At 43.5% G+C, this 23,698-nt stretch overlaps 2 protein-coding genes across 5 annotated transcripts in view; one reads left to right on the top strand and one right to left on the bottom strand.

The window, feature by feature from the left end:
- Positions 1–10,176, bottom strand: part of LOC110004073 (la-related protein 4B-like) — a 43,265-nt gene extending 33,089 nt beyond the window's left edge. For all 4 annotated transcript variants that reach the window (XM_065953568.1, XM_065953570.1, XM_065953569.1 and 1 more), the window contains exons 1-2: positions 9,462–10,176; positions 1,417–1,550 (exon numbers count right to left, since the gene is read on the bottom strand). In XM_065953568.1, the coding sequence (XP_065809640.1) occupies positions 1,417–1,497 (81 nt within the window). In that variant the 5' untranslated portion in view covers positions 1,498–1,550; positions 9,462–10,176. The remainder of the gene's footprint in view (positions 1–1,416; positions 1,551–9,461) is intronic.
- A 3,755-nt stretch (positions 10,177–13,931) lies between these two features.
- gtpbp4 (GTP binding protein 4) lies at positions 13,932–22,835 on the top strand. The gene is made up of 17 exons (XM_020654709.3): positions 13,932–14,084; positions 15,137–15,307; positions 15,386–15,489; positions 15,981–16,117; positions 16,216–16,316; positions 16,422–16,514; positions 17,705–17,896; positions 18,202–18,267; positions 18,537–18,626; positions 18,716–18,826; positions 18,924–19,001; positions 19,828–19,879; positions 19,969–20,069; positions 20,174–20,371; positions 20,464–20,529; positions 21,280–21,426; positions 22,195–22,835. Exons 1-17 carry the CDS (start codon positions 14,037–14,039, stop codon positions 22,345–22,347), a joined length of 1,908 nt encoding a protein of 635 aa, XP_020510365.1. The 5' UTR covers positions 13,932–14,036; the 3' UTR covers positions 22,348–22,835.
- Positions 22,836–23,698: the final 863 nt, after the last annotated feature.

Here is a 23,698-nt window from a genome sequence, read left to right as displayed (position 1 = left end):
CTGTTTCTTTACGAGGCATTTCTCTATTCTAAACAATCAGCAGGAGAAATCAACACCAGCCAAAAGCAGGCCAAGGCTGGTCGTCCGCCTGGGTGTTGGCAGGGAGCTAACCTGTATGTGGGATAACACCTGGAGGACTGGTGAGCAAAATGTGGGGGGGCAGGTGCTCAAGCAACTCTGGCTGATCACCAAAACCTAAGAGTAAAATCGGTGACGATAAAGACACAGGGCCTCATTCACCAACCATTCTTAAGAACAGGTTTGTTCTTATTACGTCCTACTTTTGAAGAAGATTCTGGGGTCCATCGATAGTTTCTTACTCGGGATCAGCCAACAAACAGATTCTAATGTTCTCCAGCTACAAGGAGGAAGAGTAGCTTCCCCCTCACCTCCCCTCTCCCACCAGTCTTAATCAGTGAGTGGCGGTATGCACGTAGTTGGTTTGCAAATCCGCCAAGAAGAAGAAAGAAGAATCAACCATGGCAACCACCAACGTCATCAACTGGGCGACATTTGTTTTTTCCATCCTTCTAATGTGGATGTTTTTATAATTTCTGAGACGCCAACAACAACCCTCTTCTTACTTCCACATATACCGTGCAGCTCAGATAATGAAATTGGGCCCGAGGCTGCACAGATACGACATCATGAAAGCTTCCCACTTCCTTCCCCGGTTAACAAAAAAATGGAATACCAATTACTGGGTAATTGAAGATCGCTAAGAAAGAGGCAATAAACTGAATATTCAAGATGAATAAAAGGGTGTCCTGGTGACAGTAAACCCAACAGACTCCCTTAATAAAAACTGGAATATCAGGAGGTAAGGAATGTCTGAATGGTTCTTCTGTGATTTTGAATTGTTTGTTTTAGTTATTTTTCTACATTTTCTATTATAATATTTCTTTTTTTTCCTCTGTCATGATGCTTTTGATGTTGTGTGAAGCACTTTGAATTGCCTTGTTGTTGAAATGTGCGACATAAATAAACTTGCCTTTGAGCACGGTTGCGTTCACATCTCCCGTACTCAAGCGCACGTGACTCGAGCCCGAGACCTGTACAAGCGTACCGCACTCGAGCGCTACGCTTGTGTTCACACTAGGGATCAATTGAACCAGACTTTGGGTTCAAGTGTACTCGGATTCTGTCTAGGGTCCCTTATGTGAAATCCCCCCCCATTATTTAGCAGTGATGCTAACTGCCTAGCATTTTATTCTAATATGATTAATATGCATGAAAACACAATAGTTCAAGAGGATTCTTCTGATGTATTTCTCAAACTAAAACATCAAAAAGGACGTCAGAAGAGTTTGGGGATCTCTCTGAAAAAGATCTCAAAGGAATCCAGATTTGTTTTAAAGCAGGGTGGAACATCATGAGGATTTTGTAAAAACATGTGTGTGTGCTGGTAACACTCACCAAATGAGAGTTCTCTTTTGCCTCTTGCACTTGCTGCACCTGTGGTTCAGCTACAACTTTCGTGTCCTGGTCAGAAGTCATGAGCCGTCTGCTTCTTGGCTCCTCAGGGAGAAGTCTCTGTGTCACCAAGTAAGCTACAGGGGGGGGCAAAGGGGACAAACAAGTTAGATTCACCAGTGGATGTTGATCGCATAACTGTGGCATATTATCAGTTGTTACACGTGTGCGCTGGGAAAGGCGAGAGGGCTTTGTCCGATAGTGACTTCACAAAAAGCCTGTTGAGGAGCGCTGACCTCTAAAACACATCACACGGACAGAACATGCTTTTATTTTGAAGAAATTTCACTTTTTTATGCCAGTCGAAGTACAGAATGATTCATGTTTTAGGTAAAAACATTTCAAGGAGGCAGAATTCTTAAAGGTCCCATATTCTTCTTTTTCTGGTTTTATTTGCTCTTTAGTGTGTTTTCTAAGTGTCCTGTGCATGTTTAGTCACATCTATGTGCAAAAATTCAAAGTCTGCGTAAACGTGGCTTCTCCTACCTCCTCCTGTTAGCTGTAGCATTAGCTGCATGTAACGCTCGGTTCTAGCCCCCCTCGAAATTTTTTTGCCAGTGTGACGTCTTGTCAGTGTGAGATCACTGATCTAAGCCCATTGGCTCGTTGTGGCCCAGCAGCTCATGTTGCACGCCCATTAACTTCTGTAGCACGCCCACGATATGCCGTAGCCTGCCGATGGCACAGTAGTGCTAAGGTGCTAATGTTTTTGCTCCCCTCGGAGCCAAAGTGGCTGCATTCCCAATATGGTAAAACAGGCGTGACATTTCCGAGAACCCTGCTGAGCGACTGACCAATTACGGCAGAGCCAACAGGCCGACCAATCAGATCAGACTTGGTACATGAAAACAGACACTTTTTTCAACTTCAGCTATTGTGAACATACTTTAGTAGGTATATAGATTAAATATACGAACCCCAAAAAGGCAGAATCTGGGCTCTTTAAATCAGCTACATCTCACCCAACAGATTTGAGAGTTTATTCATTGCACAGAGCGTGCCAGCAGCGCCACTCCTCTCTGCTCTGTTTCAAATACGCTGCGAGTCTATTTTAGGACGGAGCTCGCTGCAGGCACACGTCAAGCTAGACAGAATAGAACAACCCAGACAGGAAGTCAGGCAAGGAAACACACAGAGCATCCAGTCAATTTCAAAATAAAACAGAATATACAGACTCCATCGAGTTTCCATCACTTTATCAGCATTAAATCAAAACAGGCAGCAATGTGTCCTGAGATGCGTGTACAGCTGATCATGGCTGCGCTCACGTTCCAGAAACGGAGCCAGTAGGGCACGGCGCTCAGAGTATGTGGAAATTGGGAGTAAGGGAGTTTGATAAAAACAGGTATCACAGGGGTTTTAATTGGACTGGGGACAAACTACGACTGGTTAATAATGGGTTTCATGAAAAACACTTTTTTATAAAGTTACACCTTAAGGAGAGCATTCTTCTGCGTACCATAGTAACATATCAGTGCACATTGCACTTCAAATGTTTTCTTAATCGTCCGCCATGTCATGTGAAAATCTGTGTCCGTCTCAAAGTCTCATATCTGTCCCGATTTAAAGTTAGAATGTGCAACATATCACATATAAATAAATCATAAAGTCTGTCCTGTGTAAATGTGTCTCTGAGTCCTGACTGTCTACAATGAGGGAGAAGCTCGAGTCCCGCTGGCTGTGTTGTTGTCAGAGCCGTGTTTACATGGACGGGACGGCCGGCTCCTCCCCTTGTGTATAAAAGCTGTTTTAGTCAAGAACTAGAGAGAAGAAGAAGAACATACTCACTGATTATTTGAATATCACATAAGTGTTTTAGAGCATGCAATGTGAAGCTACAAGCTAACTAAATAGCGCTAACATTAGCATGCTAACACAACAATGCAGGACACAGGGAAATGTTGTCCTCCGCTTGAGCTTAATGGTGTTTAATTATTGGCGCAATCCATCTGATAACTGCTTTGTGCAAACACGAGTGGAGAGGGGTTGGAGGTGTGTCTCTGGAGGAGAGCGGAGGCTTCAGGATGGAGGAGGTGTGGCCAAACAGTAGTTTGTTTTGGTTTCATGCTGGAGCTCAAGGGCGACATCTACTGGAGCAAAAAGTCACACATTCTTCCTTTAAAGAGATATCAAACTGATTCAAAATCTTAGCTCTGTGGGTCATGTTCGATACTGTGTACCCTCTAAATGGAGACATTTTTCCAGACTCTATCCAAGCTTTGTACTAGACAAATATTGTGTGCCTGTTGGACCAAGTTGTCAACATCATTTAATCTGTAAGGCAGCAGCGGTGACAGTCCCTCAGGCTGATCACTGCTGCTGAATCCCACCTCAATGTCAAACATTGACAGAGATTTTAAAAAAAGGGAGGAGTACCCCACCGAGTCTAAACATCTCTGGAAACACCTTCTTTTCTGTCCCGTTGGAGCCATTTGTAAAGCAGTGATAATCCCCCCCCCCCCACTGACCCACCCACCCCCACAACAATCGAGTGCCTGTCTGTGACACGGGCCCTCGCTGTGTTTGCATACAAAGCAGAAAAAGAATGGCATGGCTGTAAAACGGGTGACCTTTGATCCACATACTTGTTCCTATACATGCCCTGTGTGTGTGTGTGTGTGTGTGTGTGTGTGTGTGTGTGTGTGTGTGTGTCATGACACTGCAGTGAATGGGGCTTAACACAGCTCTCCATCAATACCAGTCAGCTATCAAAACAGCTGCTGTGTGATAAACATTGATAGACGTTGGACTTAAAACCTGTTTGCCAACTTAAGTCTACCTTTAACTTCTGTGACTTGTGTGGGCGTATTCTTCGGCCACACAATGACGACAGCAAACAATAGGAATACCAGGCGGCACTGATACGTTGAGTAAACATGCGTCAGACGTTTTGAAGCAGATTTAGGGCTTTGATTTTTTACGGTGTCATTCACTTTGGCACAGTCCACAAACCTACATCCTAATCTGCTGCATATCCTTACACAGTTAGCCGTGTTTTAGGAAACATTTACCTTTTAGTGTGTGAGCTTAGTTCACCAGAGCTCGATAGAGCATCTGTCTGCTCATGTCACAGGTACGCTGGTATCCAAAGCCAAAGTGCTTAGTTAAATCCTGGTTGTATATATTCCCATTCTTAGTTTTGATATATTTAGTGCTTATTTACTTTGTATTTAATATTATTTTGTTTTTAAATTTGCTAATATTGCGTTTGGATAACCTGCTGCTGTAACGCCACCATTTCCCAGTTTGGGATCAATAAAGTAATTCTATATATATTCACATATGCACTCCTGAAAATATCTAGATAATTTCAGGAGGACTGCTCTGGATTTTCTCCTGACCTGGCTGTTCACACATGCACCTCACAGCTGGAGACTAAAAAGAACCAAGCGAAAGAAGCAACAGAGTCCGCTACGAGACGCTATAATGAGAATATTTGCCTTAATATCAATGCTAAGTGTAGTGTAACAGAATCACAAAATCACCACCTCCCACTCGCTCGAGGGGAATTCTCCGGAGATATCCTGCTGCGTTCTCACATCAGCTCACTCGGACTTGCTGCGAAAAAAAATCTGTCTGACAGCAGAAACTCGAGTGAATTTTAAATCACACGTTCGGCAAACAAAAGGTAATTTGGTTTGCAGCATGTTGCTAAGCACCACCAGCTTGAAGTCGTCTCCGCAGGTTATCACGAACGTCCGTGCTAAAAGTGATTCTGCATTGCTCCGGTTGGTGTGCCAGTTTAACCTGACGCAGCCTACATACGACTTCATCTCCGTTTTCTAGATCAAAACACTGCAGCGCACTCTGGTCTCGAGTATGTCTTGGTCTCAGTCAGAACACTACCAGCTAGCAAGGGTGACGTCGTTAAAACAGTGTAGTCAACAAGTCAAGCACATCTCTAATCGAGACTTGTATTGATGTTAAAAAACAGAAACCGGTCAGGATTTAAAACCTGACAGCAAATCTTTAAAAGTATTAATCCGCGAATAAAATCCTACTTATTTGATTCTGAAAAACTCACAGTTCAGGTCTCCATTTTTTCCCACAAGCAAGTTACAACAACATGCCCACCACACTGCAGGAAGAGGGGAAAACTGTACTGTAATTTAACAATTCTAGGTATTTTTATGTGGCGTCAGGGCCGAGGATAACCACGAGACTCTCTACAATGTTTTCAATGCAGTTGCTCTCGCTTGATGCCATGAAAAAAAAGGCTGACCCTGGTCACAGTACATGTCATTTCCTCTGCTGATTCAGTGACTCAATCACAGCGTCTAGACGAGGCCAGAACCAAAACAGACGCTCTGCTCGGTGCTCCCTCCTCATCCGGCACCTTTCCACCCTGCGTGATCAATAGAGGTGATTTATGACCCTAATGTTACTCTGTTGTTCCAAAATAAGCCTGTCAGACCCCACCACTGAAATATGCCACAGAGGGGGGGGGGGGGGGGGCAAGGGGTTTATTTTTAAATCAGCAGGTTACTGCCTGGTGGAGGATGGTGAACAGGCATCTTACACATCCATGTGGAAGTGTTGAACCTGAGTTTATCTCCATCCAACAGGCCGCAAATACAGCTAATTTTAGGGATGCAATACCAAACTAAATATGGTAGTCGTGCGCTGTTCATACATGTTCCATATGTAATAGATATGTGTGCTCTCAGTTGGGGGGCAGCACAGCATGAAATAATCCCCGTGTTATTTATTTGTCAGAGACACACCTCCAGCCCCTCTCCACTCGCATTCACACCAAGAACTTATCAATTACAAAGCACCATAATTAAGCACCATTAAGCGCAAGCGGGGATCACAAATTGTCCTTTTGCTCGAGCTGTAATCACCTGTGTCCTGCATTGTTGTGTTAGCATGCTAATGTTAGCGCTCTTTAGTTAGCTCGTAGCTTCACATTTCATGTAAACTGACACAGAATGAGCGTGATCTAAAAACTCTTACTAACATCCAAATAATCAGTGAGTATGTTCTTCTTCTTCTCTCTAGTTCTTGACTAAAACAGCTTTTATACACAAGGGGAGGAGCCGGCCGTCCCGTCCATGTAAACACGGCTCTGACAACAACACAGCCAGCGGGACTCGAGCTTCTCCCTCATTGTAGACAGTCAGGACTCAGAGACACATTCACACAGGACAGACTGGATTTGTGTGTAAAATGTTGCACATTCTTCCTTCAAGACATTTCAAATGATTCTGCAACGGTGAATATTGGCGTCCCAGTGTGTGAATACATGTTGCCTTACGGCGTTGCAGAAGCACAAAAGAGCACGGCGCAGCGGGAGCTACACACACACACACACACACACACACACACACACACACAGCACTGAGCTCCCCTGATCCCGTCTGAACCGTATATAGAGGGAGGGTCACTCCATCACGCCTCGCTGACATTCATATCGAAGGAGAGACGTCACAGGGACGTAAATATCACGCCTTGAAACGGCAGTTTGGACGGGGCTTTGGCCTGTCCCTCTTCACCCTCCCCCGCCTCTCTCCCTCCCACAACAAAACACACAGCTGTATAGGGCTGTCACGGTAACCGCACGTTAAGTCACCTCACCCAGCATAATGCTCAGACGGACACACGGGCAGCTGCACTGGAACCTAAAACCAAATGTAACTCCGCCCCTTTGTTAACATCTCGACTTTCAGTTAATATGAAAAAAGGAGAACCAGCTGATTTAGAAGATGCCAGAAACATGTCACCTCGCCGAGAGGCCGAGTGTGTGGCCTGCAAGATTATTATACACACACACACACACACACACACACACACACGACAGGTCGTTTCTTAAAACCTGTACAGTAGGATTTGGCTACAGGATACATAACGGCCGGCTGAGTACTTACTAAATGAGAAAACGGGTTCAACCGACCCAGAAGTCAGGTCGCGTATCAGAGGTCATACCTGTAGCTGCCGTAACGACGAGAGTGTTTGACACTTATTATCAAATAAGTAAAAGTCACAATCTAATTAATCTTACGGGGGAAGTTTCTGACCCCTGATCCACAAACAAATGTACTTAATATAGAAATAAAGAGGTGGGGGGTGGGCGTGCGATCACACCGCACTACTGAGCCACCCTTGATCGCCGTGGTGACAGCCCTACACCTGTATGTACTTTGCTATGCAGGTAAGGAAAAAAACATTTGTGAAGCGTTTCTATGTGGACAACGTGCATCTCACCCAGCTTTAAAATACAGCAGCAAAGATTTCAAGAGTTTTATAAGTGAATAATTCAATAAACAAAAAAGCACAAAGGACAATCATAACAATAATCAACACAACACTGCAGAGGTAATAGTCTATAGTTCTCCAATCGGACGGCCCGGGGTTTGAATCCGACCTGTGGCTCCTTTCCCTGCATGTCACTCCCTCTTCATGATTTCTGACTCTATCGACCATCCTGTCTCTGGGGCAGCAGTATCTCAGTCTGTAGGGAAATGTCTGACTCCGACCTGAGGCTCGTCTCTCTCTCTCTCTCTCTCTCTCTCTCTCTCTCTCTCTCTCTCTCTCTCTCTCTCTCTCTCTCTCTCTCTCTCTTCTCTCTCTCTCTCTCTCTCTCTCTCTCTCTCTCTCTCTGAGTTCTGACTCTATCCACTGTCCTATCTCCAAATAAAACCGTAAAGAAAACAAGTAACTTAGATTCGTTTTCAAGTCGGGGCAGCGGCCCTGTGGAGCCACACAAATTTGAATATCATAGCACAGGTGTTCACCGCTTCAGAGTCCTCTGAGTTTGTTCCTGAGTACTGAAAAGAGCGACTTAAAGCCTTTTTTGTAAATGTGACAAATAAAAGATTAATTAGAAAAACATGTCAACATGAAAACAACGTCCTGAAAGCGAAGGTTGGTGCCTAACCCTTTCTCCACTGCTGCTCCCACCCTGCTGCAACTCACTCCAAAAAACCATCAGAGACTCCCCCCACACTCACCTCCTTCAAGAAATCCCTCAAAACTCACCTCTTCATCACTGCCTACAACCACTAACCCCCCCCCCCCCCCCGACCACAACACACACACACACACACACTGTGGCGTTACAGCAGCAGGTTATCCAAACACACAATATGAGTAAAAAACACAATATAATATTAAATACAAAGTAAATAAGCACTAAAAATATCAAAACTAAGAATGTGAATATATACAACCAGGATTTAACTCAGCATACGTCTAGTTTTAAATATGAAAGATTAAATGTAAATGTGTAAGAACAGAGTCATAAATGGTAGTAAATTACTTCTTCATTGTACTGTCCTCGTCGTTTTTTGTTTTATATTTTGTCAAAGCATCTTTGGGTTCCTAGAAAAGCACTACAAAAACACAATATATTATTATTATTATTATTATTATTATTATGTGTATGTTTGTGTACATGAAACCCCAGAAGTCACTCCTACACATCTATGGGACCATGAGCAGCCACAACTTCAACTGGACCCCCCCCCCCCCCAGTGTCATTATCACTGTACTCTTTACATGTCGGGGGGGGGGGGGGGGGGGGGGGGTTGTTAAGGTCGACTTAAGTTGCCAAACACTGAACCTAAACTGCAGACGCATTGCAGGAGTATTGAGCAGCTGACTGCAGCTCAACTTGCTGAGAGGCTGCATGACTCTGACACTCAACAGCTTTCATGCAAACTACAAATTAAGCGAAAAGATCAAGACAGTCAAATCCCCCCCTCCCCTCCCCCTCCCCCTCACTCCTCTTTGCACGGTGTTGTGTCCCACAGAAAAAGTTGGAGCAGCAGAAGCAGCAGCAGCAGCCATGTCTGGTTAGCTGGCTTGCAGCAACATCCAATGAAAGATGGCGACCTCCGGCGTGATTTCGCGGATTCCCCCAACCCCCCCCCCCCCCTCCTCCCTCTCCCCCCGATTCCTCTTGAATCAGTCTAATATTCAGTTACCAGACAAGCTAAATAAAACATCACAAAGCAGATGACCCCCCCCCCCCAGCGTCTGGTACTAACCTGTCCCTCACTGCGCGGCGATGCAAACACACTGAGGAGGTGAGAGGAGGGCTGCGGCCTTCACTCAGGCTGTATGCGCAGGGTGTTAGCTAGCAGCTAGCTCTGTAACAACCGGCTTACAGCTCAAAAACCTCACCGCAGATACTCTTCAGATTACAGCGGGGGGGGAAAGTGTCACAACAAGCTTCAATGTAACGACGAAAACAACGCCCCCGAAAACTGTCCGCAACAAAAAACAACGGGCTCCCCGAGCTAGTTAGCAAGTGAGCTAGCTCAGTTAGCTCGACTATCAACTTTGTGCAGCTCGATGGATCGATTTCGACTGGTCGACTGCGGGCTCTACGGGGAGGGTGAGTCACGGAGAAGAAAGCGACCGAGATAACCCCCTGAAACTGAGAAATGTACGTTTATTCGTCTGAAACCGTCCGATCGATTCAAACACTCGTTACGGCTAAAGATGAGCGAGAAGGGGGGATTTCGGAATGGAGAAGTCGCCGTTTCCTTTCCCTTTCGTGTGCAAGCACAAAGATCGTCTATGTTACAGCCGATGAAGCACCGAAGACAAAAGGACTACAAAAAAGTTTTTGTTTTTTTTGTGTTAAGCGTCACAAGATGTAGCCGACTAACCGCTACGGAAGTCGATTAGGGCCAGACATGATTAGAAATAAACAATAAGAGGAGAATGATTGTTTTGGTCCATTATGCAATTCGAGAAACAGTAGAATGTCGAGAATTAAGTGGAAAAATCGTGACAGAATAAGTAAAAAAATAATGAGAAAAAAGTTGAGATACATTTTGGAAATAAAGTGGGAATCGCAAGAAAAATTGTAAAATGTCGAGAATAAAGTTAAAAAAACAATTTTAGAATAAAGTCGGAATATCCGGGGAGAAGTCGAATGGTTCGAGAATAAAGTAAAGAAATAGAATTTCAGCAAATTTCGACTGAAGCCTATCTTCTTATTCTATAAATGAAGTCGAAGGGGTCAGACATGAGAAATAAATAATAAGAGGAGGAAGATTTTTTTTCCCATTATGCAATTCGAGAAACATGTAGATACGTCGAGAATTAAGTGGAAAAATCGTGACAGGATAAGTAAAAAAAATAGAAAAAAGTTGAGATACAATTGTGAAATGAACTGGAAATGTTGAGAATTAAGTTGAAATACAATTTTGAGTATAAAGTTGTAATATCCGGGGAGAAGTCAGAAGGTTGAGAATTAAGTAAAGAAATAGAATTTCAGCTAATTTCAACTTTAATCTCAAAATTGTATTTAATTTCATGTTAAATTACAGTTTCTTATCTTACTATTTTATGTAGTTAGTTTGGATTCCGGATGTTTTTAATTTAATTTAAACACCTAGCTGCTTGAGGGCCAAGCATAAGAATTGACAATGAGAGGGGAAAGATATTTTTTTTTTGCATTACGCACTTTGAGAAATTAGTAGAAATGTTGTGAATTAAGTGGAAATATCGAGAAAGAAAATGTCAAAATTTTGAGCTTAAAGTTGAGATACAATTTTGAAAATAAACTGGAATATCGAGTAAAATGTTAAAATGTTGCGAATAATGTTAAAAAACAATTTTGAGAATAAAGTCTGAATATCCAGGGAGAAGTTGAATGGTCGAGGATAAAGCAAAGAAATTTAATTTCAGTAAATTTTGACTTTCAACTGAAGCCTATCTTCTTCTATAAAATGAAGTCGAAGGGGCCAGACATGAGAAATAAATAATACGAGGAGGAAGGTTGTTTTTCCCATGATCCACCTTTAGTCGAAATATTGAGAGACAAAAAGTCGAAAATTTGAGATTAAATTTGTGATATACAGCTGTGAGAATAAAGTCCAAAATGTGGAGAAGAAAAGAAAGTAAAAAGATCAAGAATGAACTGGAAAAGTTGAAATATTTTGGGGTAAAGTTGAAATGTCGAGAATAAAGTTCAGATACAATTTTGAGAATAAAGTCAAAATATCAAAGTAAAAATTCAAAATGTCGAGACTATTGTATTTAAATTTTATGGCAGACGAGTAGGGCCAGGTATTAGAAATAAATAATGAAAGGAGGAAGATTTTTCTACATTATTTACTTGGATTAAGTGGCAATGTGGACCATATTTCTCCTATCGAAACTTTCCTGGACATCATTTTAATGAAGATATTACATATTTTCCTTGTTAGCACTAGTTCCCATTATTTTTCTAGAACAAGTGACAGAAGAATTAAAAAAAAAAGTCTAGCTTATTTAAATTCACCCAAGAATAGATTTAGTGTATATTTATCTAAAACTCTGGGACCGAAGAGAAGAAAAAAACAAGTGCTTCTTTCTGATTCGAAGTGAGAGCTCTTCATCTTCTTCCTATCTCTGGTGCAGCACTGAACCCGGAGCTGTCACACAGAGCCTGAGGTCCCGCCCCTCTCACTCCTCCTCCTCCCTCGCTCTCACAGCGGGCCGCCCTGATTGGCCGAGACAAGCAGTGGGCGCACGCGGAGCCACTCGTGATCGGCGGGAGTGGGCGTGGTCCTATGACCAAGGCAACCGCTGATTGGCTGTTTCTTTATCAGCGCGGATCACAACAAATATGGAGTCCAGTCGTGTCCGCGTTGGGAGGCGTTTTTTACTTTCAATTAATCCAAATGATTAGTTTCATTGGCTCCTCTCATGTTTAAAGGAAAATTCTGAATGTTTTTGTTCTTCTGCCTAATTTAACAACCAAAGCTTATCATAAATTAAATCTCCAAATAAGAAATAAGTGTAACTACAGGATATTTAGTGTCCTCTCCCCCTGTGCCACAGAACACAGATACTGCAGACCAGTTTTGCCTGCTCCATCATTTTCAGGGGGCTAAATCTGGCCTCCAAAAGCTTCTTATCCGGCCTCCAGAATATAATTTAATTTAAAAATATGAGGAGGTGTTGTGGTATTAGGGGATCTTTAAAAAAACCAATCCATTTATCTATTCAAAGACTGAGACTGATTTCGAGTACTACAACACGACAATTGAGTATGAAATATTGTTTTTATCAGGAATGATTTAGACCTGCTTTTGAAGTCCTTATATCTGACCTAAATACTCATCTGGACATTACAATCAATGCATCACCTATAACAGCACTTTTCTTTGGTGTTTTTCGAGGAATGTGATAAATAATTGTATCGGCTATTTCACAGAAAAAAATCTAAATAAAACATTATCAAAAAGGCGAGTGATGGGGGGGATGTGGTCTACGCTGGTAGAAGAAGCCCACAAAGGTCTGCGCTTCTGATGGTTTCTTTTGAGAGAAGCAAATGAGAAAACAAAGAAACTCACGGCTCCTGCTGCCTCATGGTAGAAAAACAAACAGATTGGTCCACCCAGGTGCATGCTGGTCCTCAAGCTGCCTTCTTCCCTCTATAACCTCAGGTGCCCACAGTGTTACCCAAATACCAAACAAAACTAAAGTTACTTATTATGCAAAACTAAATTTACTAAACAAATGACTAGGAGGGAAGACGGAGTCCGGCGCACCAGAAGCTGCTCCAAGTCACAATTAAAGGTGACATATCCTCCTCCTCCTCTTCTTCAGTGTAAATAAGTCTCAGAGCTCCTCAAAACATGTGTGTGAAGTTTCTTGTTCTAAATCCACTCTGATCCTGTATTTGATCATGTCTATAAACCCCTCTATTTCAGCCCTGCTCAGAACAGGCTGTTTCTGTGTCTGTACCTTTAAATATGTAAATGAGCTGTATCTGACCACGCCCCCTCTCTGGAAGGGCTTGGGTGTACTCGGTGCTTTCTCGCTCCATGTCCTATTGTTTACAGTGAGAAGGCAGACTCAGAGGGCAGAACAAACACCTAGCTGTGGGAGTGTCACCCACCTGGGGGAGGGGCTACTGCCCTTTGTGATGTCATGAAGGGAAAATCTCCAAACGGCCTGTTCGAGCACACATTTTCTGAAAAGTGGAGCAGGCAGAAGACGGAGAGGATGGACTTTTCTCATCATTGGGGGGTTTGAAGACGGACTAGAGACACAAAAGGGTCCGAAACCTTCATCAGACATGAACAAGTGAGGAGACACACCTCCATATGTTCAACCCCTGTGGTCACCTGACAGGTGAGAGAGAGAGAGAGAGAGAGAGAGAGAGAGAGAGAGAGAGAGAGAGAGGGAGGGAAGGAGGGAGAGAGAGAGAGAGAGAGAGAGAGAGAGGGAGGGAGAGAGAGTGTGAGAGAGAGAGACACAGAGAGAGATAGAGAGAGAGAGAGAGAGAGACAGAGAGAGAGATAGAGAGAGAGAGAGAGAGAGACAGAGAGAGAGAGGGAGGGAGAGAGAGAGAGAGAGAGATAGTTAGTGTGTGTGTGTGTGTGTGTGTGTGTGTGTGTGTGTGTGTGTGTGTGTGTGTGTGTGTGTGTGTGTGTGTGTGTGTGTGTGTGTGTGTGTGTGTGTGTGGTGTTTTGTTTCTGCCCTGTCTGTTTCCGGCCGCAGGGGGCGCTGTCGGGAGAACTTGCCTCAGTCTTCTTTGAGCGTCACTTCCGGTGTTGGCGGAACGTGGAGCTCTCCTTTCCTCGTGCCGTCAGCCGACCCCATCGTGTCGCGTCAAAATGGCACTTTATAATTTCAAGAAGATTATGGTGGTTCCCACCGCAAAGGTGAGTTTATTCACTTTTATCCTGCGTGTTAAACCACCGTGGATGTTTCCACGTCCACAGATAGCGAAGGGAGACACCGGAAGTCATAAGAAAACACAGTCTATGTGGGGAAGGAAAACACGTGCTGAGGGGTTTAAAGACGTTTTCTTTATGTTATTTTATCTGATTTATTACTTTATATCGAATAAGGAAAATAAAAAGAAACAGACCATGTCGTTATCTGTTTAGTTTCCTGTCTCGCTTCGTTGTCCAGTTGTCTCCTGACATAGTTCACATAAGTCTGAATCTGCTCCCGTACCAAACTCCGTTGGAAAAACATGACATTTAAGATTCTTGTGTTTTCTCTGAGCAGGCAAACATGTCATCTAATCCGACGTGTAAGGCATAAATCAGCAGTTTATATCAAAACAAGCAAAACCTCGTGCTTGTCACCCATCACTCCTGATCTCTATGTCCATTTAATTCCAGTGTTAGGGGATGCCAGCCGCCGATCAAAGTTAAACATGTTAGACTCCATGGAGATAAATATGAGCTTCTACATGTGTCACTTGTATGCCGAATTATAAAAAGACTCTGATATTTCGTGGTCAGAGTGTAAAAAGTTGTTATAATGTTTTTGTTTTTTCCTGACCAGCTTTTTTGTGTTAAATTGACGGATATGTTAACGAGGTCTGGCAGGACTCTGTAATAAGAAACTGTGTAGACGAGTTTAGCTTGTAGGAATGGAGGATAATAGTTTGTTTTCTGATAGTAGATATTAAATAGCCTCTCCAGTGCATGCTTGAGTATTGATATATGACCCTTAAGACTTAATATAAACATATTACCAAAGGTTAAGGAAGTTTAAGCCAGTCACAGTTAACAAAAACACATGAAGCCACTATTAATCACTTCAATTTGCTTTGCAGAAAAATTGATCTAATGTTTTGATTCTGTTTTATTAATTATAATAAACATGAGGAAAGTAGTGTAATGCTTCCTGAAGAGTAAGGATGAATGATGGGGGGTAGTCTTCAGTCCTTAACTGTTGCTGCTTTTCCGCCTCTCTGCAGGAATTCATCGACATCACTTTATCCAAAACTCAAAGGAAGACGCCCACAGTGGTACACAAGCATTATGCCATCCACAGAATCCGACACTTCTACATGCGAAAGGTCAAGTTCACTCAGCAGAACTACCACGACCGCCTCACTCAGATCCTCACCGACTTCCCCAAGCTGGACGTAAGTAAACACCAGAGACAGGCTGGTTTCTAACTGATGTTTTATATTAAATATGTTGATGTGTTGTTTTTCCTACAGGACATCCATCCCTTCTACGCTGACCTGATGAATGTGTTGTACGACAAAGACCATTACAAGTTGGCCTTGGGGCAGATAAACATCGCCAAGAATCTGATCGATAAGTAAGTCTGTCTGAGGTTTCTTTGGTTTTTTAACTTCTGATCATAAAGATTGTTCAGGCTCAGCTCCCTCTTAACCACGATTCGATTTACCGGTCGATCTTCGTTCCAACCGTCACCTTTGGTCACGACCTATGGGTAGTGACCAAAAGAATAATATCACAGATACAAGCGGAGGGTATCTGGGTTAGAGACAGGGTGAGGAGCTCAGAGTCCAGGTACCAATCCCGCCGCAACACAGACACTTTTCCCCCCGACTTCATTCAACTGGCATCACACCAGCGCAGACTCTTAAGTCCTCATTACTTCGTGCAATAACACCCAGCAGCAAACGTCCCTCAAGCTTAACGCTTCTTTATGACGGCCCCCTCGGCAGCTCCCATGCCTTACACTACTATTAAAAATCAGGGCTAAAAAAATGAATAAATGTGTAGGATAACCAAACGAACGACACTAATCGATCTTAATCTTTTTTTTTTTATTAACCTGCCCAGTGTTGCCAAAGATTACGTGCGTCTGATGAAGTACGGAGATTCTCTGTATCGGTGTAAACAGCTGAAGAGAGCCGCTCTGGGTCGAATGTGCACCATCCTGAAGCGACAGAAGTCCAGTCTGGAGTATCTGGAACAAGGTAACAGAAGAGGAAGTGTTCATCATATTTCTTTCTCTAACTCTCGAGTGTTGAATCAATAACTCGCGCTCACCCGGTGTGTTCCTCTTCTTCTGCAGTGCGTCAGCATCTGTCCCGTTTGCCGAGCATCGACCCCAACACGAGGACCCTGCTCCTGTGCGGGTACCCCAACGTGGGAAAGTCCAGCTTCATCAACAAGGTGAACGACTGGACAAAACACGGAGCTGCACATGAGTTTCAGGGTGTTTACGCCTGTTCTGATGAGCGTTGGTTACATGTTGTAAAACGTTCTTTTTGTTTGCAGGTGACCAGAGCCGATGTGGATGTGCAGCCCTACGCTTTCACCACCAAGTCTCTGTTTGTGGGTCACATGGACTACAGATACCTGCGCTGGCAGGTAAGCTGCAACAGCTCTGAAGGCTAACAACTGTTGTTCAGATACACGTTCACCTGTCACTTAAAACATCCAGTTGGTATCACTGTCATGTCTATCCCGCCTTCAGCGCATACAACACGGTCAAAAAGAAGAGATCATATCACCCCAGTTCTTGCCTCCTTACACTGGCTGCCAGTCAAGCTGAGGATTGATTTTAAAATACTTCTGACTGTGTTTAAGGCATTAAATGGACTTGGTCCCCATATAAACCGGTGAGAGATCTTAGGTCATCAGCACAAAACCTTCTGTCACTGCCTAGATCCAGGACAAGGTGCAATGGGGATCGGACCTTTTCTATTGCAGGACCAAAACTATGGAACTCTTTGCCCTCAGACATCCGTCTCTCTCACACTATTGCTGTTTTTAAAACTCGCCTTAAGACATGTTTTTACTCAATAGCCTTTAGTGTTCAGTAACCCATCAAGCACAAAAACCCAGAGCTCTGTTTTTCTTGTGTTACACTGGAATTCACTTTGTTCTTGTCTGTTACTTTCTAATGCTTTGTTTCTGCAATGTTCAGCACTTTGGATCAACTATGTTGTGTTTAAAGTGCTGTAGAAATAAAGTTCAGTTGAGTTATGGGGCGCTGGTGGGGCAGTGGTTAGTGCGTGCGCCCCTTGTATGGAAGCTGTAGTCCTCCAAGTGGGCGGCCCGGGTTCAAATCCAGCCTGTGGCTCCTTTCTGCATGTCATTCCCCTCTCTCTCTCACTCCCTGATTTCCGACTCTATCCACTGTCCTATCTCTCCGTTAAAGGCACAAAATCACAAAAAAAATCTTTAAAACATCCAATTAAAGGGAAGCCGTTTTCACATACACACTACTGAAAATGTCGAGATCATTTCAGTTTGACTGTCTTTGAAGTCTTTGACGGAATCGTAAAAATGAGCAGAGAAGAACAAACTGGGGAACAGAAAACATGATGCAGCAGTTTAATATTGTGCCAGAGGTGGCAGTGTTCAGGTGCACTGACTCCTGTCACATGATATAAACATCTCCAACCCCTCCCACTCGCTCGAGGCTGATTACATTCTGCTGCGCTCTCACATCAGCTCGCTCTGAGTTTCTGCAGAAGAAATCCTAAGAGGCTAATATGACTTAAGCTTCCTGTTATTCTGATGTTCACTCTGCGCGTGTGTCTCTGTGCTCGTAGGTGGTGGACACCCCGGGGATCCTGGACCACCCCCTGGAGGACAGGAACACCATCGAGATGCAGGCCATCACGGCCCTGGCTCACCTGCGAGCGGCCGTCCTCTATGTCATGGACGTGTCGGAGCAGTGCGGTCACACCCTGCAGCAGCAGCTGGAGCTCTTCAACAGCATCCGCCCGCTGTTCGCTAACAAGGTCAGACATCAGATCTGTTACATGCAAAGAGATTCCTAAACCCTCTATTTGCTCTGGATTACCTGGAGACCTCTGGAAATGTTGTAATAAATGAGATGGACGTCTGTGTTTTTAATCCTGTGCCTTGTCTTTAATTTGTAAATTAAAATATTCGGTCTAAATGTCATGCTGCTTTGCACTCTGTATATTGTCCCGCTTTTTTGAGAGAGCATCTTGAATGTCTATGTTCAGGAAGCTTGTGTGACTCTTAATAACTTGAGAACAAGTGTTAAAAGTTGTGTCATTGTGTCTCGCCTTCCCCGCAGCCGCTCATCGTCGTTGCCAATAAATGTGACGTGAAGAAGATCAACGAGCTGTCTGAGGAGAACCAGGTGAGCTTTAGAGAAAACAGGTGAATTATTGAATATTTTATAAGTCAGTGTGACATCATAGAGTGTGCTGTTTTTGGACACGGCGAATACTTCGGAAATTCAGCTTTTCAAACATTACACACAAACAGTCACAAACATTTAATTCTAGACTTTGGCCCGACCAGGACTTGAACTGTCGACCCTCCTGTTCTTACAGACCGAGCTTCTATGGGACTCTATCAGCTGTGCTGTTTTCTTTTTTTTTCTGACTGTTGTGTTCTTGCTTTCAGAAAATCTTTGCCGATCTCTCCACCGAGGGAATCCCTGTGATCGAGACCAGCACCCTGACCGAGGAGGGAGTCATGCAAGTGAAGACTGAGGTGAGCTGCAGCAACCTTCTTGATCCCCCGGTGGTGCACTGTAATGTTGGTGTGGCTCATTGTCCCGTGTGTGGTTTTTTTTTCCTCAGGCCTGCGACCGACTCCTCGCCAACCGTGTCGAGACAAAGATGAAGGGGAAGAAGGTCCACGATGTTCTCAACCGGCTCCACCTGGCCATGCCTGCCAAGAGAGATGAGAAGGTGAACATATCTGCTAAACCTCAGGTAGAAGTCAGAGGTCTGATCTTATTCATTTTAGAAGATAACTTTCTGGCTCTTCTTCATGTTTTATTTCCAGGAGAGGCCTCCGTTCATCCCTGAGGGAGCGCTGATGCGCAAGAGGGCGATGGAGGTGGACGCACCCAAACGGAAACTGGTATGTTTGTCTCTCCTACGATGGCTTGGAGCTAGAGGTGTGCAGTACAAATATAAATACAGTCACCGATACTACGCTCAGCCACACGATGGCAGCAGCGTCATCACCGGTTTAAAAACACAAGTTCAGTTGAAGTGTTCACACGAGGCGACACCGACTGCTCAACCTGGCGGCCATAGTGGCAGATTAATTAAAACAGTGTGACAGACAGCGGCTCAGATTGAGTCTCCCGCTCTGCCAGATGTTAGACTCTGACTCTCGGAGCAGAACGAGCGGTCTCACATGCTCACTGATCAAATGGCTCCGCCCCCTCCTCCTATCAGTGATATCTGGTCATCTCGGGTTATATTACCCATCACTAACTGGAGCCATTTACCCACCCCACCCTACTCGTGCGGCTGTGGCTCAGTGTTGAGTTGGTCGCCTCTCAACCAGATGATCAGGGGTTTGATCCCCAGCTGCTGCAGCTACATGCCCGATGTGTCCTTTGGCAAGACACTTAACTCAAAGTTGCTCCTGCTGCTTCATTGGCTGCGTATGAATGGATAACTTAATACTGATGGTCTCTTCACAAAGCAGCCTCTACCATCAGTGTGTGAATGTGGAGGTGTGACCTGAGGTGTAAAAGAGCTTTGAGTAGTCAGAAGACTAGAAAAGAAATATACAAGCTCAAAAAAATAAAGCTTTTTGAATTTGATTTGAATCCCTGCAGCTCAGCGCGAGGTCACTTTAAGGGAAATGTCTAAGAGACGACAGTGGGTTTTAATTTGTGCTGGCATGCAACACAGCTAACCTCTCTCTCTCTCTTTTGTTGCTCACCTTGCAGGAGAAAGATCTGGAGATGGAGCTCGGCGACGACTACATCCTGGACCTTCAGAGTAAGAAGTGCTCTCATCTCTAATGTGAATTTGAACGTGAACACTTTTGACGCTTGGTGCTGATGTCGTTTTTTATTTGTTTTGTGAAGAATATTGGGATCTGATGAACGAGGAGGAGAAACAGGACAGGGTCCCCGAGGTGTGGGAGGGCCACAACATCGCCGATTACATCGATCCTGACATCATGAAGGTCGGTCTCTGCACACCGTATTTAAATGTCCAAGAGGAGCTGTGAGACATTTTAAAGTGTTGAATTGAAAATCATTTTTTGGTCTTGATTTCGCCCTCCCACAGAAACTGGAGGACCTCGAGAAGGAGGAGGAGCTTAAGGAGCGAGCCGGGGAGTACGACTCGGACGACGACAGCGAGGACGAGGAGATGCAGGAGATCCGCGTTCTGGCCAAACAGATCCGGGAGAAGAAGCAGCTCCTGGTCATGGGCTCAAGAGAGAAGGACATACACGGGCCTCGCATGCCCAGGACCGCCACCAAGGTGAGAGGAGCTGAACCGCTGCAGACGTTTTGATTTGTTTTATTTAAATGATCTTAGTACAAGCTGCTTACCTGTTTTTAATTTCACCACAGGTCGAAAGAAAGAAGCTGGAGAAGGAGATGGGCGATCTCGGTCTGGACATGAACGACAAAGACGAGGTCAGTTCTTCCTTCAGATCAGAGATTTATGTATCTGAATCAATCGATCTTTAACAATCACGTCTCCTGTTTTTTCGCACAGCACAAGTTAAGAGCAGAAAGTAGAGTGTCTGTTTTCAGTAAATCTGCTAAAACGACCTGTGTAGCTTATCAACGACCTGTGAAGCAAAAGGCTGTATTGAGTCAGTGGTGTTTACATTGTTTCCATAGTCTTCACACAGAGAAATGTGTGGATCCTGCTGGAGCTTTTTTTTTTTTTACCTCTTCAAGCTTTTCTCTCTGCATGCACCTTGGTAGTTGGTGAAGTCATGCCAGTAAACATTTCTCTGTTTCTTCAGTGTTATTATCTCCAAGAATCTCAATTTCTGCTCTTAAACAAAAACACAACAACGTCTTTTATTCAGCAGAATCTCCAAAAGTCTTTCTTTTAGGAGATCTTTGAGGCGCGGGAGAATCATGGACGCTCGGTGTAAATGTGGCAAATGTTTTTGTACTTCCAGTGAAAAGAGAGCTTAATAATGTGTGAGTAGTCTTAGGTGAAGTTTGGTACTGCAGAGTTAACTGGGTAAGGTTGTGAGCAGGTTAAAGTGTCTGTGCTGAAAACATTTCATTTTTTCGAGTCTTTTGATTTTGTATTTTTGCCGTAACATGACGGAACTGAGCAGGTTGTCAAATAAAGACCTTCAGGGTCCTCATGAAGACCTGCCTGTGTACGTAGTCTTAAGCGTGTCTCTCCTCCTCTCCTTTCAGAGCCACTACGCCCAACAAGCCCAGCGGCGGTCCCGGAGCGTCACAAAGAAGCGTAAGCGCGAAGCTTCAGCTCCTCCCCTCTCCAAAACTCGCAGCCAGAGCGCCTCCCGCCCACCACGGGACCAGTCAGGTCTAAGGGATCCAAAGGTACGTGACAGGGTCTCATGCTGCATTCAGGTGCTGCTCGGGTGCTCCGAGTTTCCGAGTTGGGAAGTCGTTCTTCTGACTTCAGTGTGTTCAAGCGATTTCAGGTCGGAAAGTCGGAATGTTTTAACAACAGCACAAAAAGCGTTGATGCTACGTTAAGTTATATTTGAGCAAAAAGTTGATGTGCAATACGTGAATTAATAAAAAGTATGTTAACGGGAACAAAAAATATTTTGCCCCTCGTGATGACGGAAGTCGAGCACCTCATTCTTTTCTGAGCTTCCTAGTCGTTGTTCCGACTTGAGCAGGTGTTCATGTGCATTTTACAACTCGGAAACTCGTTTTCCCGATGTGTCCGACACCACATGAATGCAGCATTAAATCTGGGATTTCTCTCGGATCATTTTGTGAATAAAACCTGAGATAAAGTTTTTGTTTCGGATATGTCACACTTAATTTTTGCCGATATAAAAATAAGAAAGTCTGCGTTTTTGACTTTGTCCTCCTATGACCTCAAACTCGTCTTTCTTGAATCATAAAGTGACTGATTATTGATTAATTTATTATTTTCTGATGTTGAATATGGGATGAGGTGGAGAAGAATGACTGCATTGTAAAACACTTGGTAATAAATATGTACATTAAGCTGTTTGCAGCGTCTTCTATAAAGGTTACATTCTTTGTGCACTAAATCATCGTCCGGTTCTGAAAGTAAATCTGCAGAAAAAAAACTTGATTTCTGTGTTTGCTGCTGCTTTTGTTCCTCAGATGGCAAGGAAGGCGAAGAAGATGATGAAGAACTCCCAGAGAGACATGAACCGCCAGGGCAAGAAGGGCGAGGCCGACAGACACGTGTTCGACCTGAAACCCAAACACCTCCTGGCCGGGAAGAGGAAGTCGGGCACCACAGACTACAGATAAAAAAAGCTGCTTTGTCCGGAGGGATGAGAAGAGGACACTCTCATAAAAGAGAGGAGTCTTACAGAGATGCTATACCTGACTTTTATTATTTACATTTCTCCACCGGTAAAAAGGAAGAATGACATGTCTCTCCTTTTAAACCAGTCCACTCTGCTCGTCATCATTTGTCTGCATAGAAAGGATGAAGCTGTGGGGAAATTGCCCAAACTTATTAAAATGAGTTTATTAATACGTCTGTGTCCGGTCTCCAGACTCAGAAACTCGATGTGTGATGGAAAGTCATGTATAAACTGCCATGTATCTGATTTCACAAGTTTTTTTCATCTTGGTGATATCAGTTTAGTAAACGTTTGTGTCTGTATCTGAGGCTCAGGACATGCTGGGTTTACTTTGGATAAAGTGATGATTATGATACTTCCTTTAACGTCTCCCTTTGAGAAAAAAAAAATCTTTCACCAGGGAGAGAAATAAATATACACCTGAACTAAGCAAGTTGTCATACTTTGCCTTTTTCATACCCCCCCCCCCCCCCCTCTCTTTTGAAACACGTCTTCCCTTTGTGAAGCCCGTTCTGATTAGGCGATGCATTTCATTTGTTGGAATAATTTAGCCGTAACAGAGCGACTGTAATGGCTAACCAAAGCTACAAAGTTACTGTGTTGTACAGGACTTCAGTGGAAAGGTTTCAAATTTGGCATCCATTATATTCATTAAGAAAAGTCTACACAAGCAAAAAAAAGTTTTATTTATGCCAATATTTTACTGTATTTGACCTTTTTCTTTATATTAAAAAAGGAGAATCTACTTGATCAAAATCTCTTTTTCATGTGTGTCCTGGCTAAGACGGACAGCAGCACAGTTATACAATAGAATAGAATAGAATGACTTTATTGATCCCAAACTGGGAAATTGTGGCGTTACAGCAGCAGGTTGTCCAAACACACAATATGAGCAAAAAAACACTATCAGCAAATTTAAACACAATATAATATTAAATACAAAGTAAATAAGCACTAAAAATATCAAAACTAAGAATGTGAATATATACAACCAGGATTTAACTTAGCATTACTAAGTCTTAAATATGAAAGATGTGTAAATGTGCAGTTAACAGCATTTCTGATAAAAATAAAAAAAAACATTAAAGTGATGACAAGATTCTTCAATCAGGTTTTATAAATCATGGGAAGCCAGTGAAGAGGAAACAGAATTTGTGTTTCCACACAGACTAACAAAAGTTTACACAGACCCATGGATGCTTTTAAGATTTACAAATGCTTCAAAAGGCTGCAAATGCATTAATAGATATACAAAATAGACCAATAAAAATAATGCCAAACTTCTGCATTAA

The sequence above is a fragment of the Labrus bergylta genome, chromosome 4, assembly GCF_963930695.1.
Source record: "Labrus bergylta chromosome 4, fLabBer1.1, whole genome shotgun sequence".
Taxonomy (NCBI): domain Eukaryota; kingdom Metazoa; phylum Chordata; class Actinopteri; order Labriformes; family Labridae; genus Labrus; species Labrus bergylta.
The sequence above is the reverse complement of the archived record's forward strand: the minus strand, read 5'-3'. Positions and strand labels throughout refer to the sequence as shown.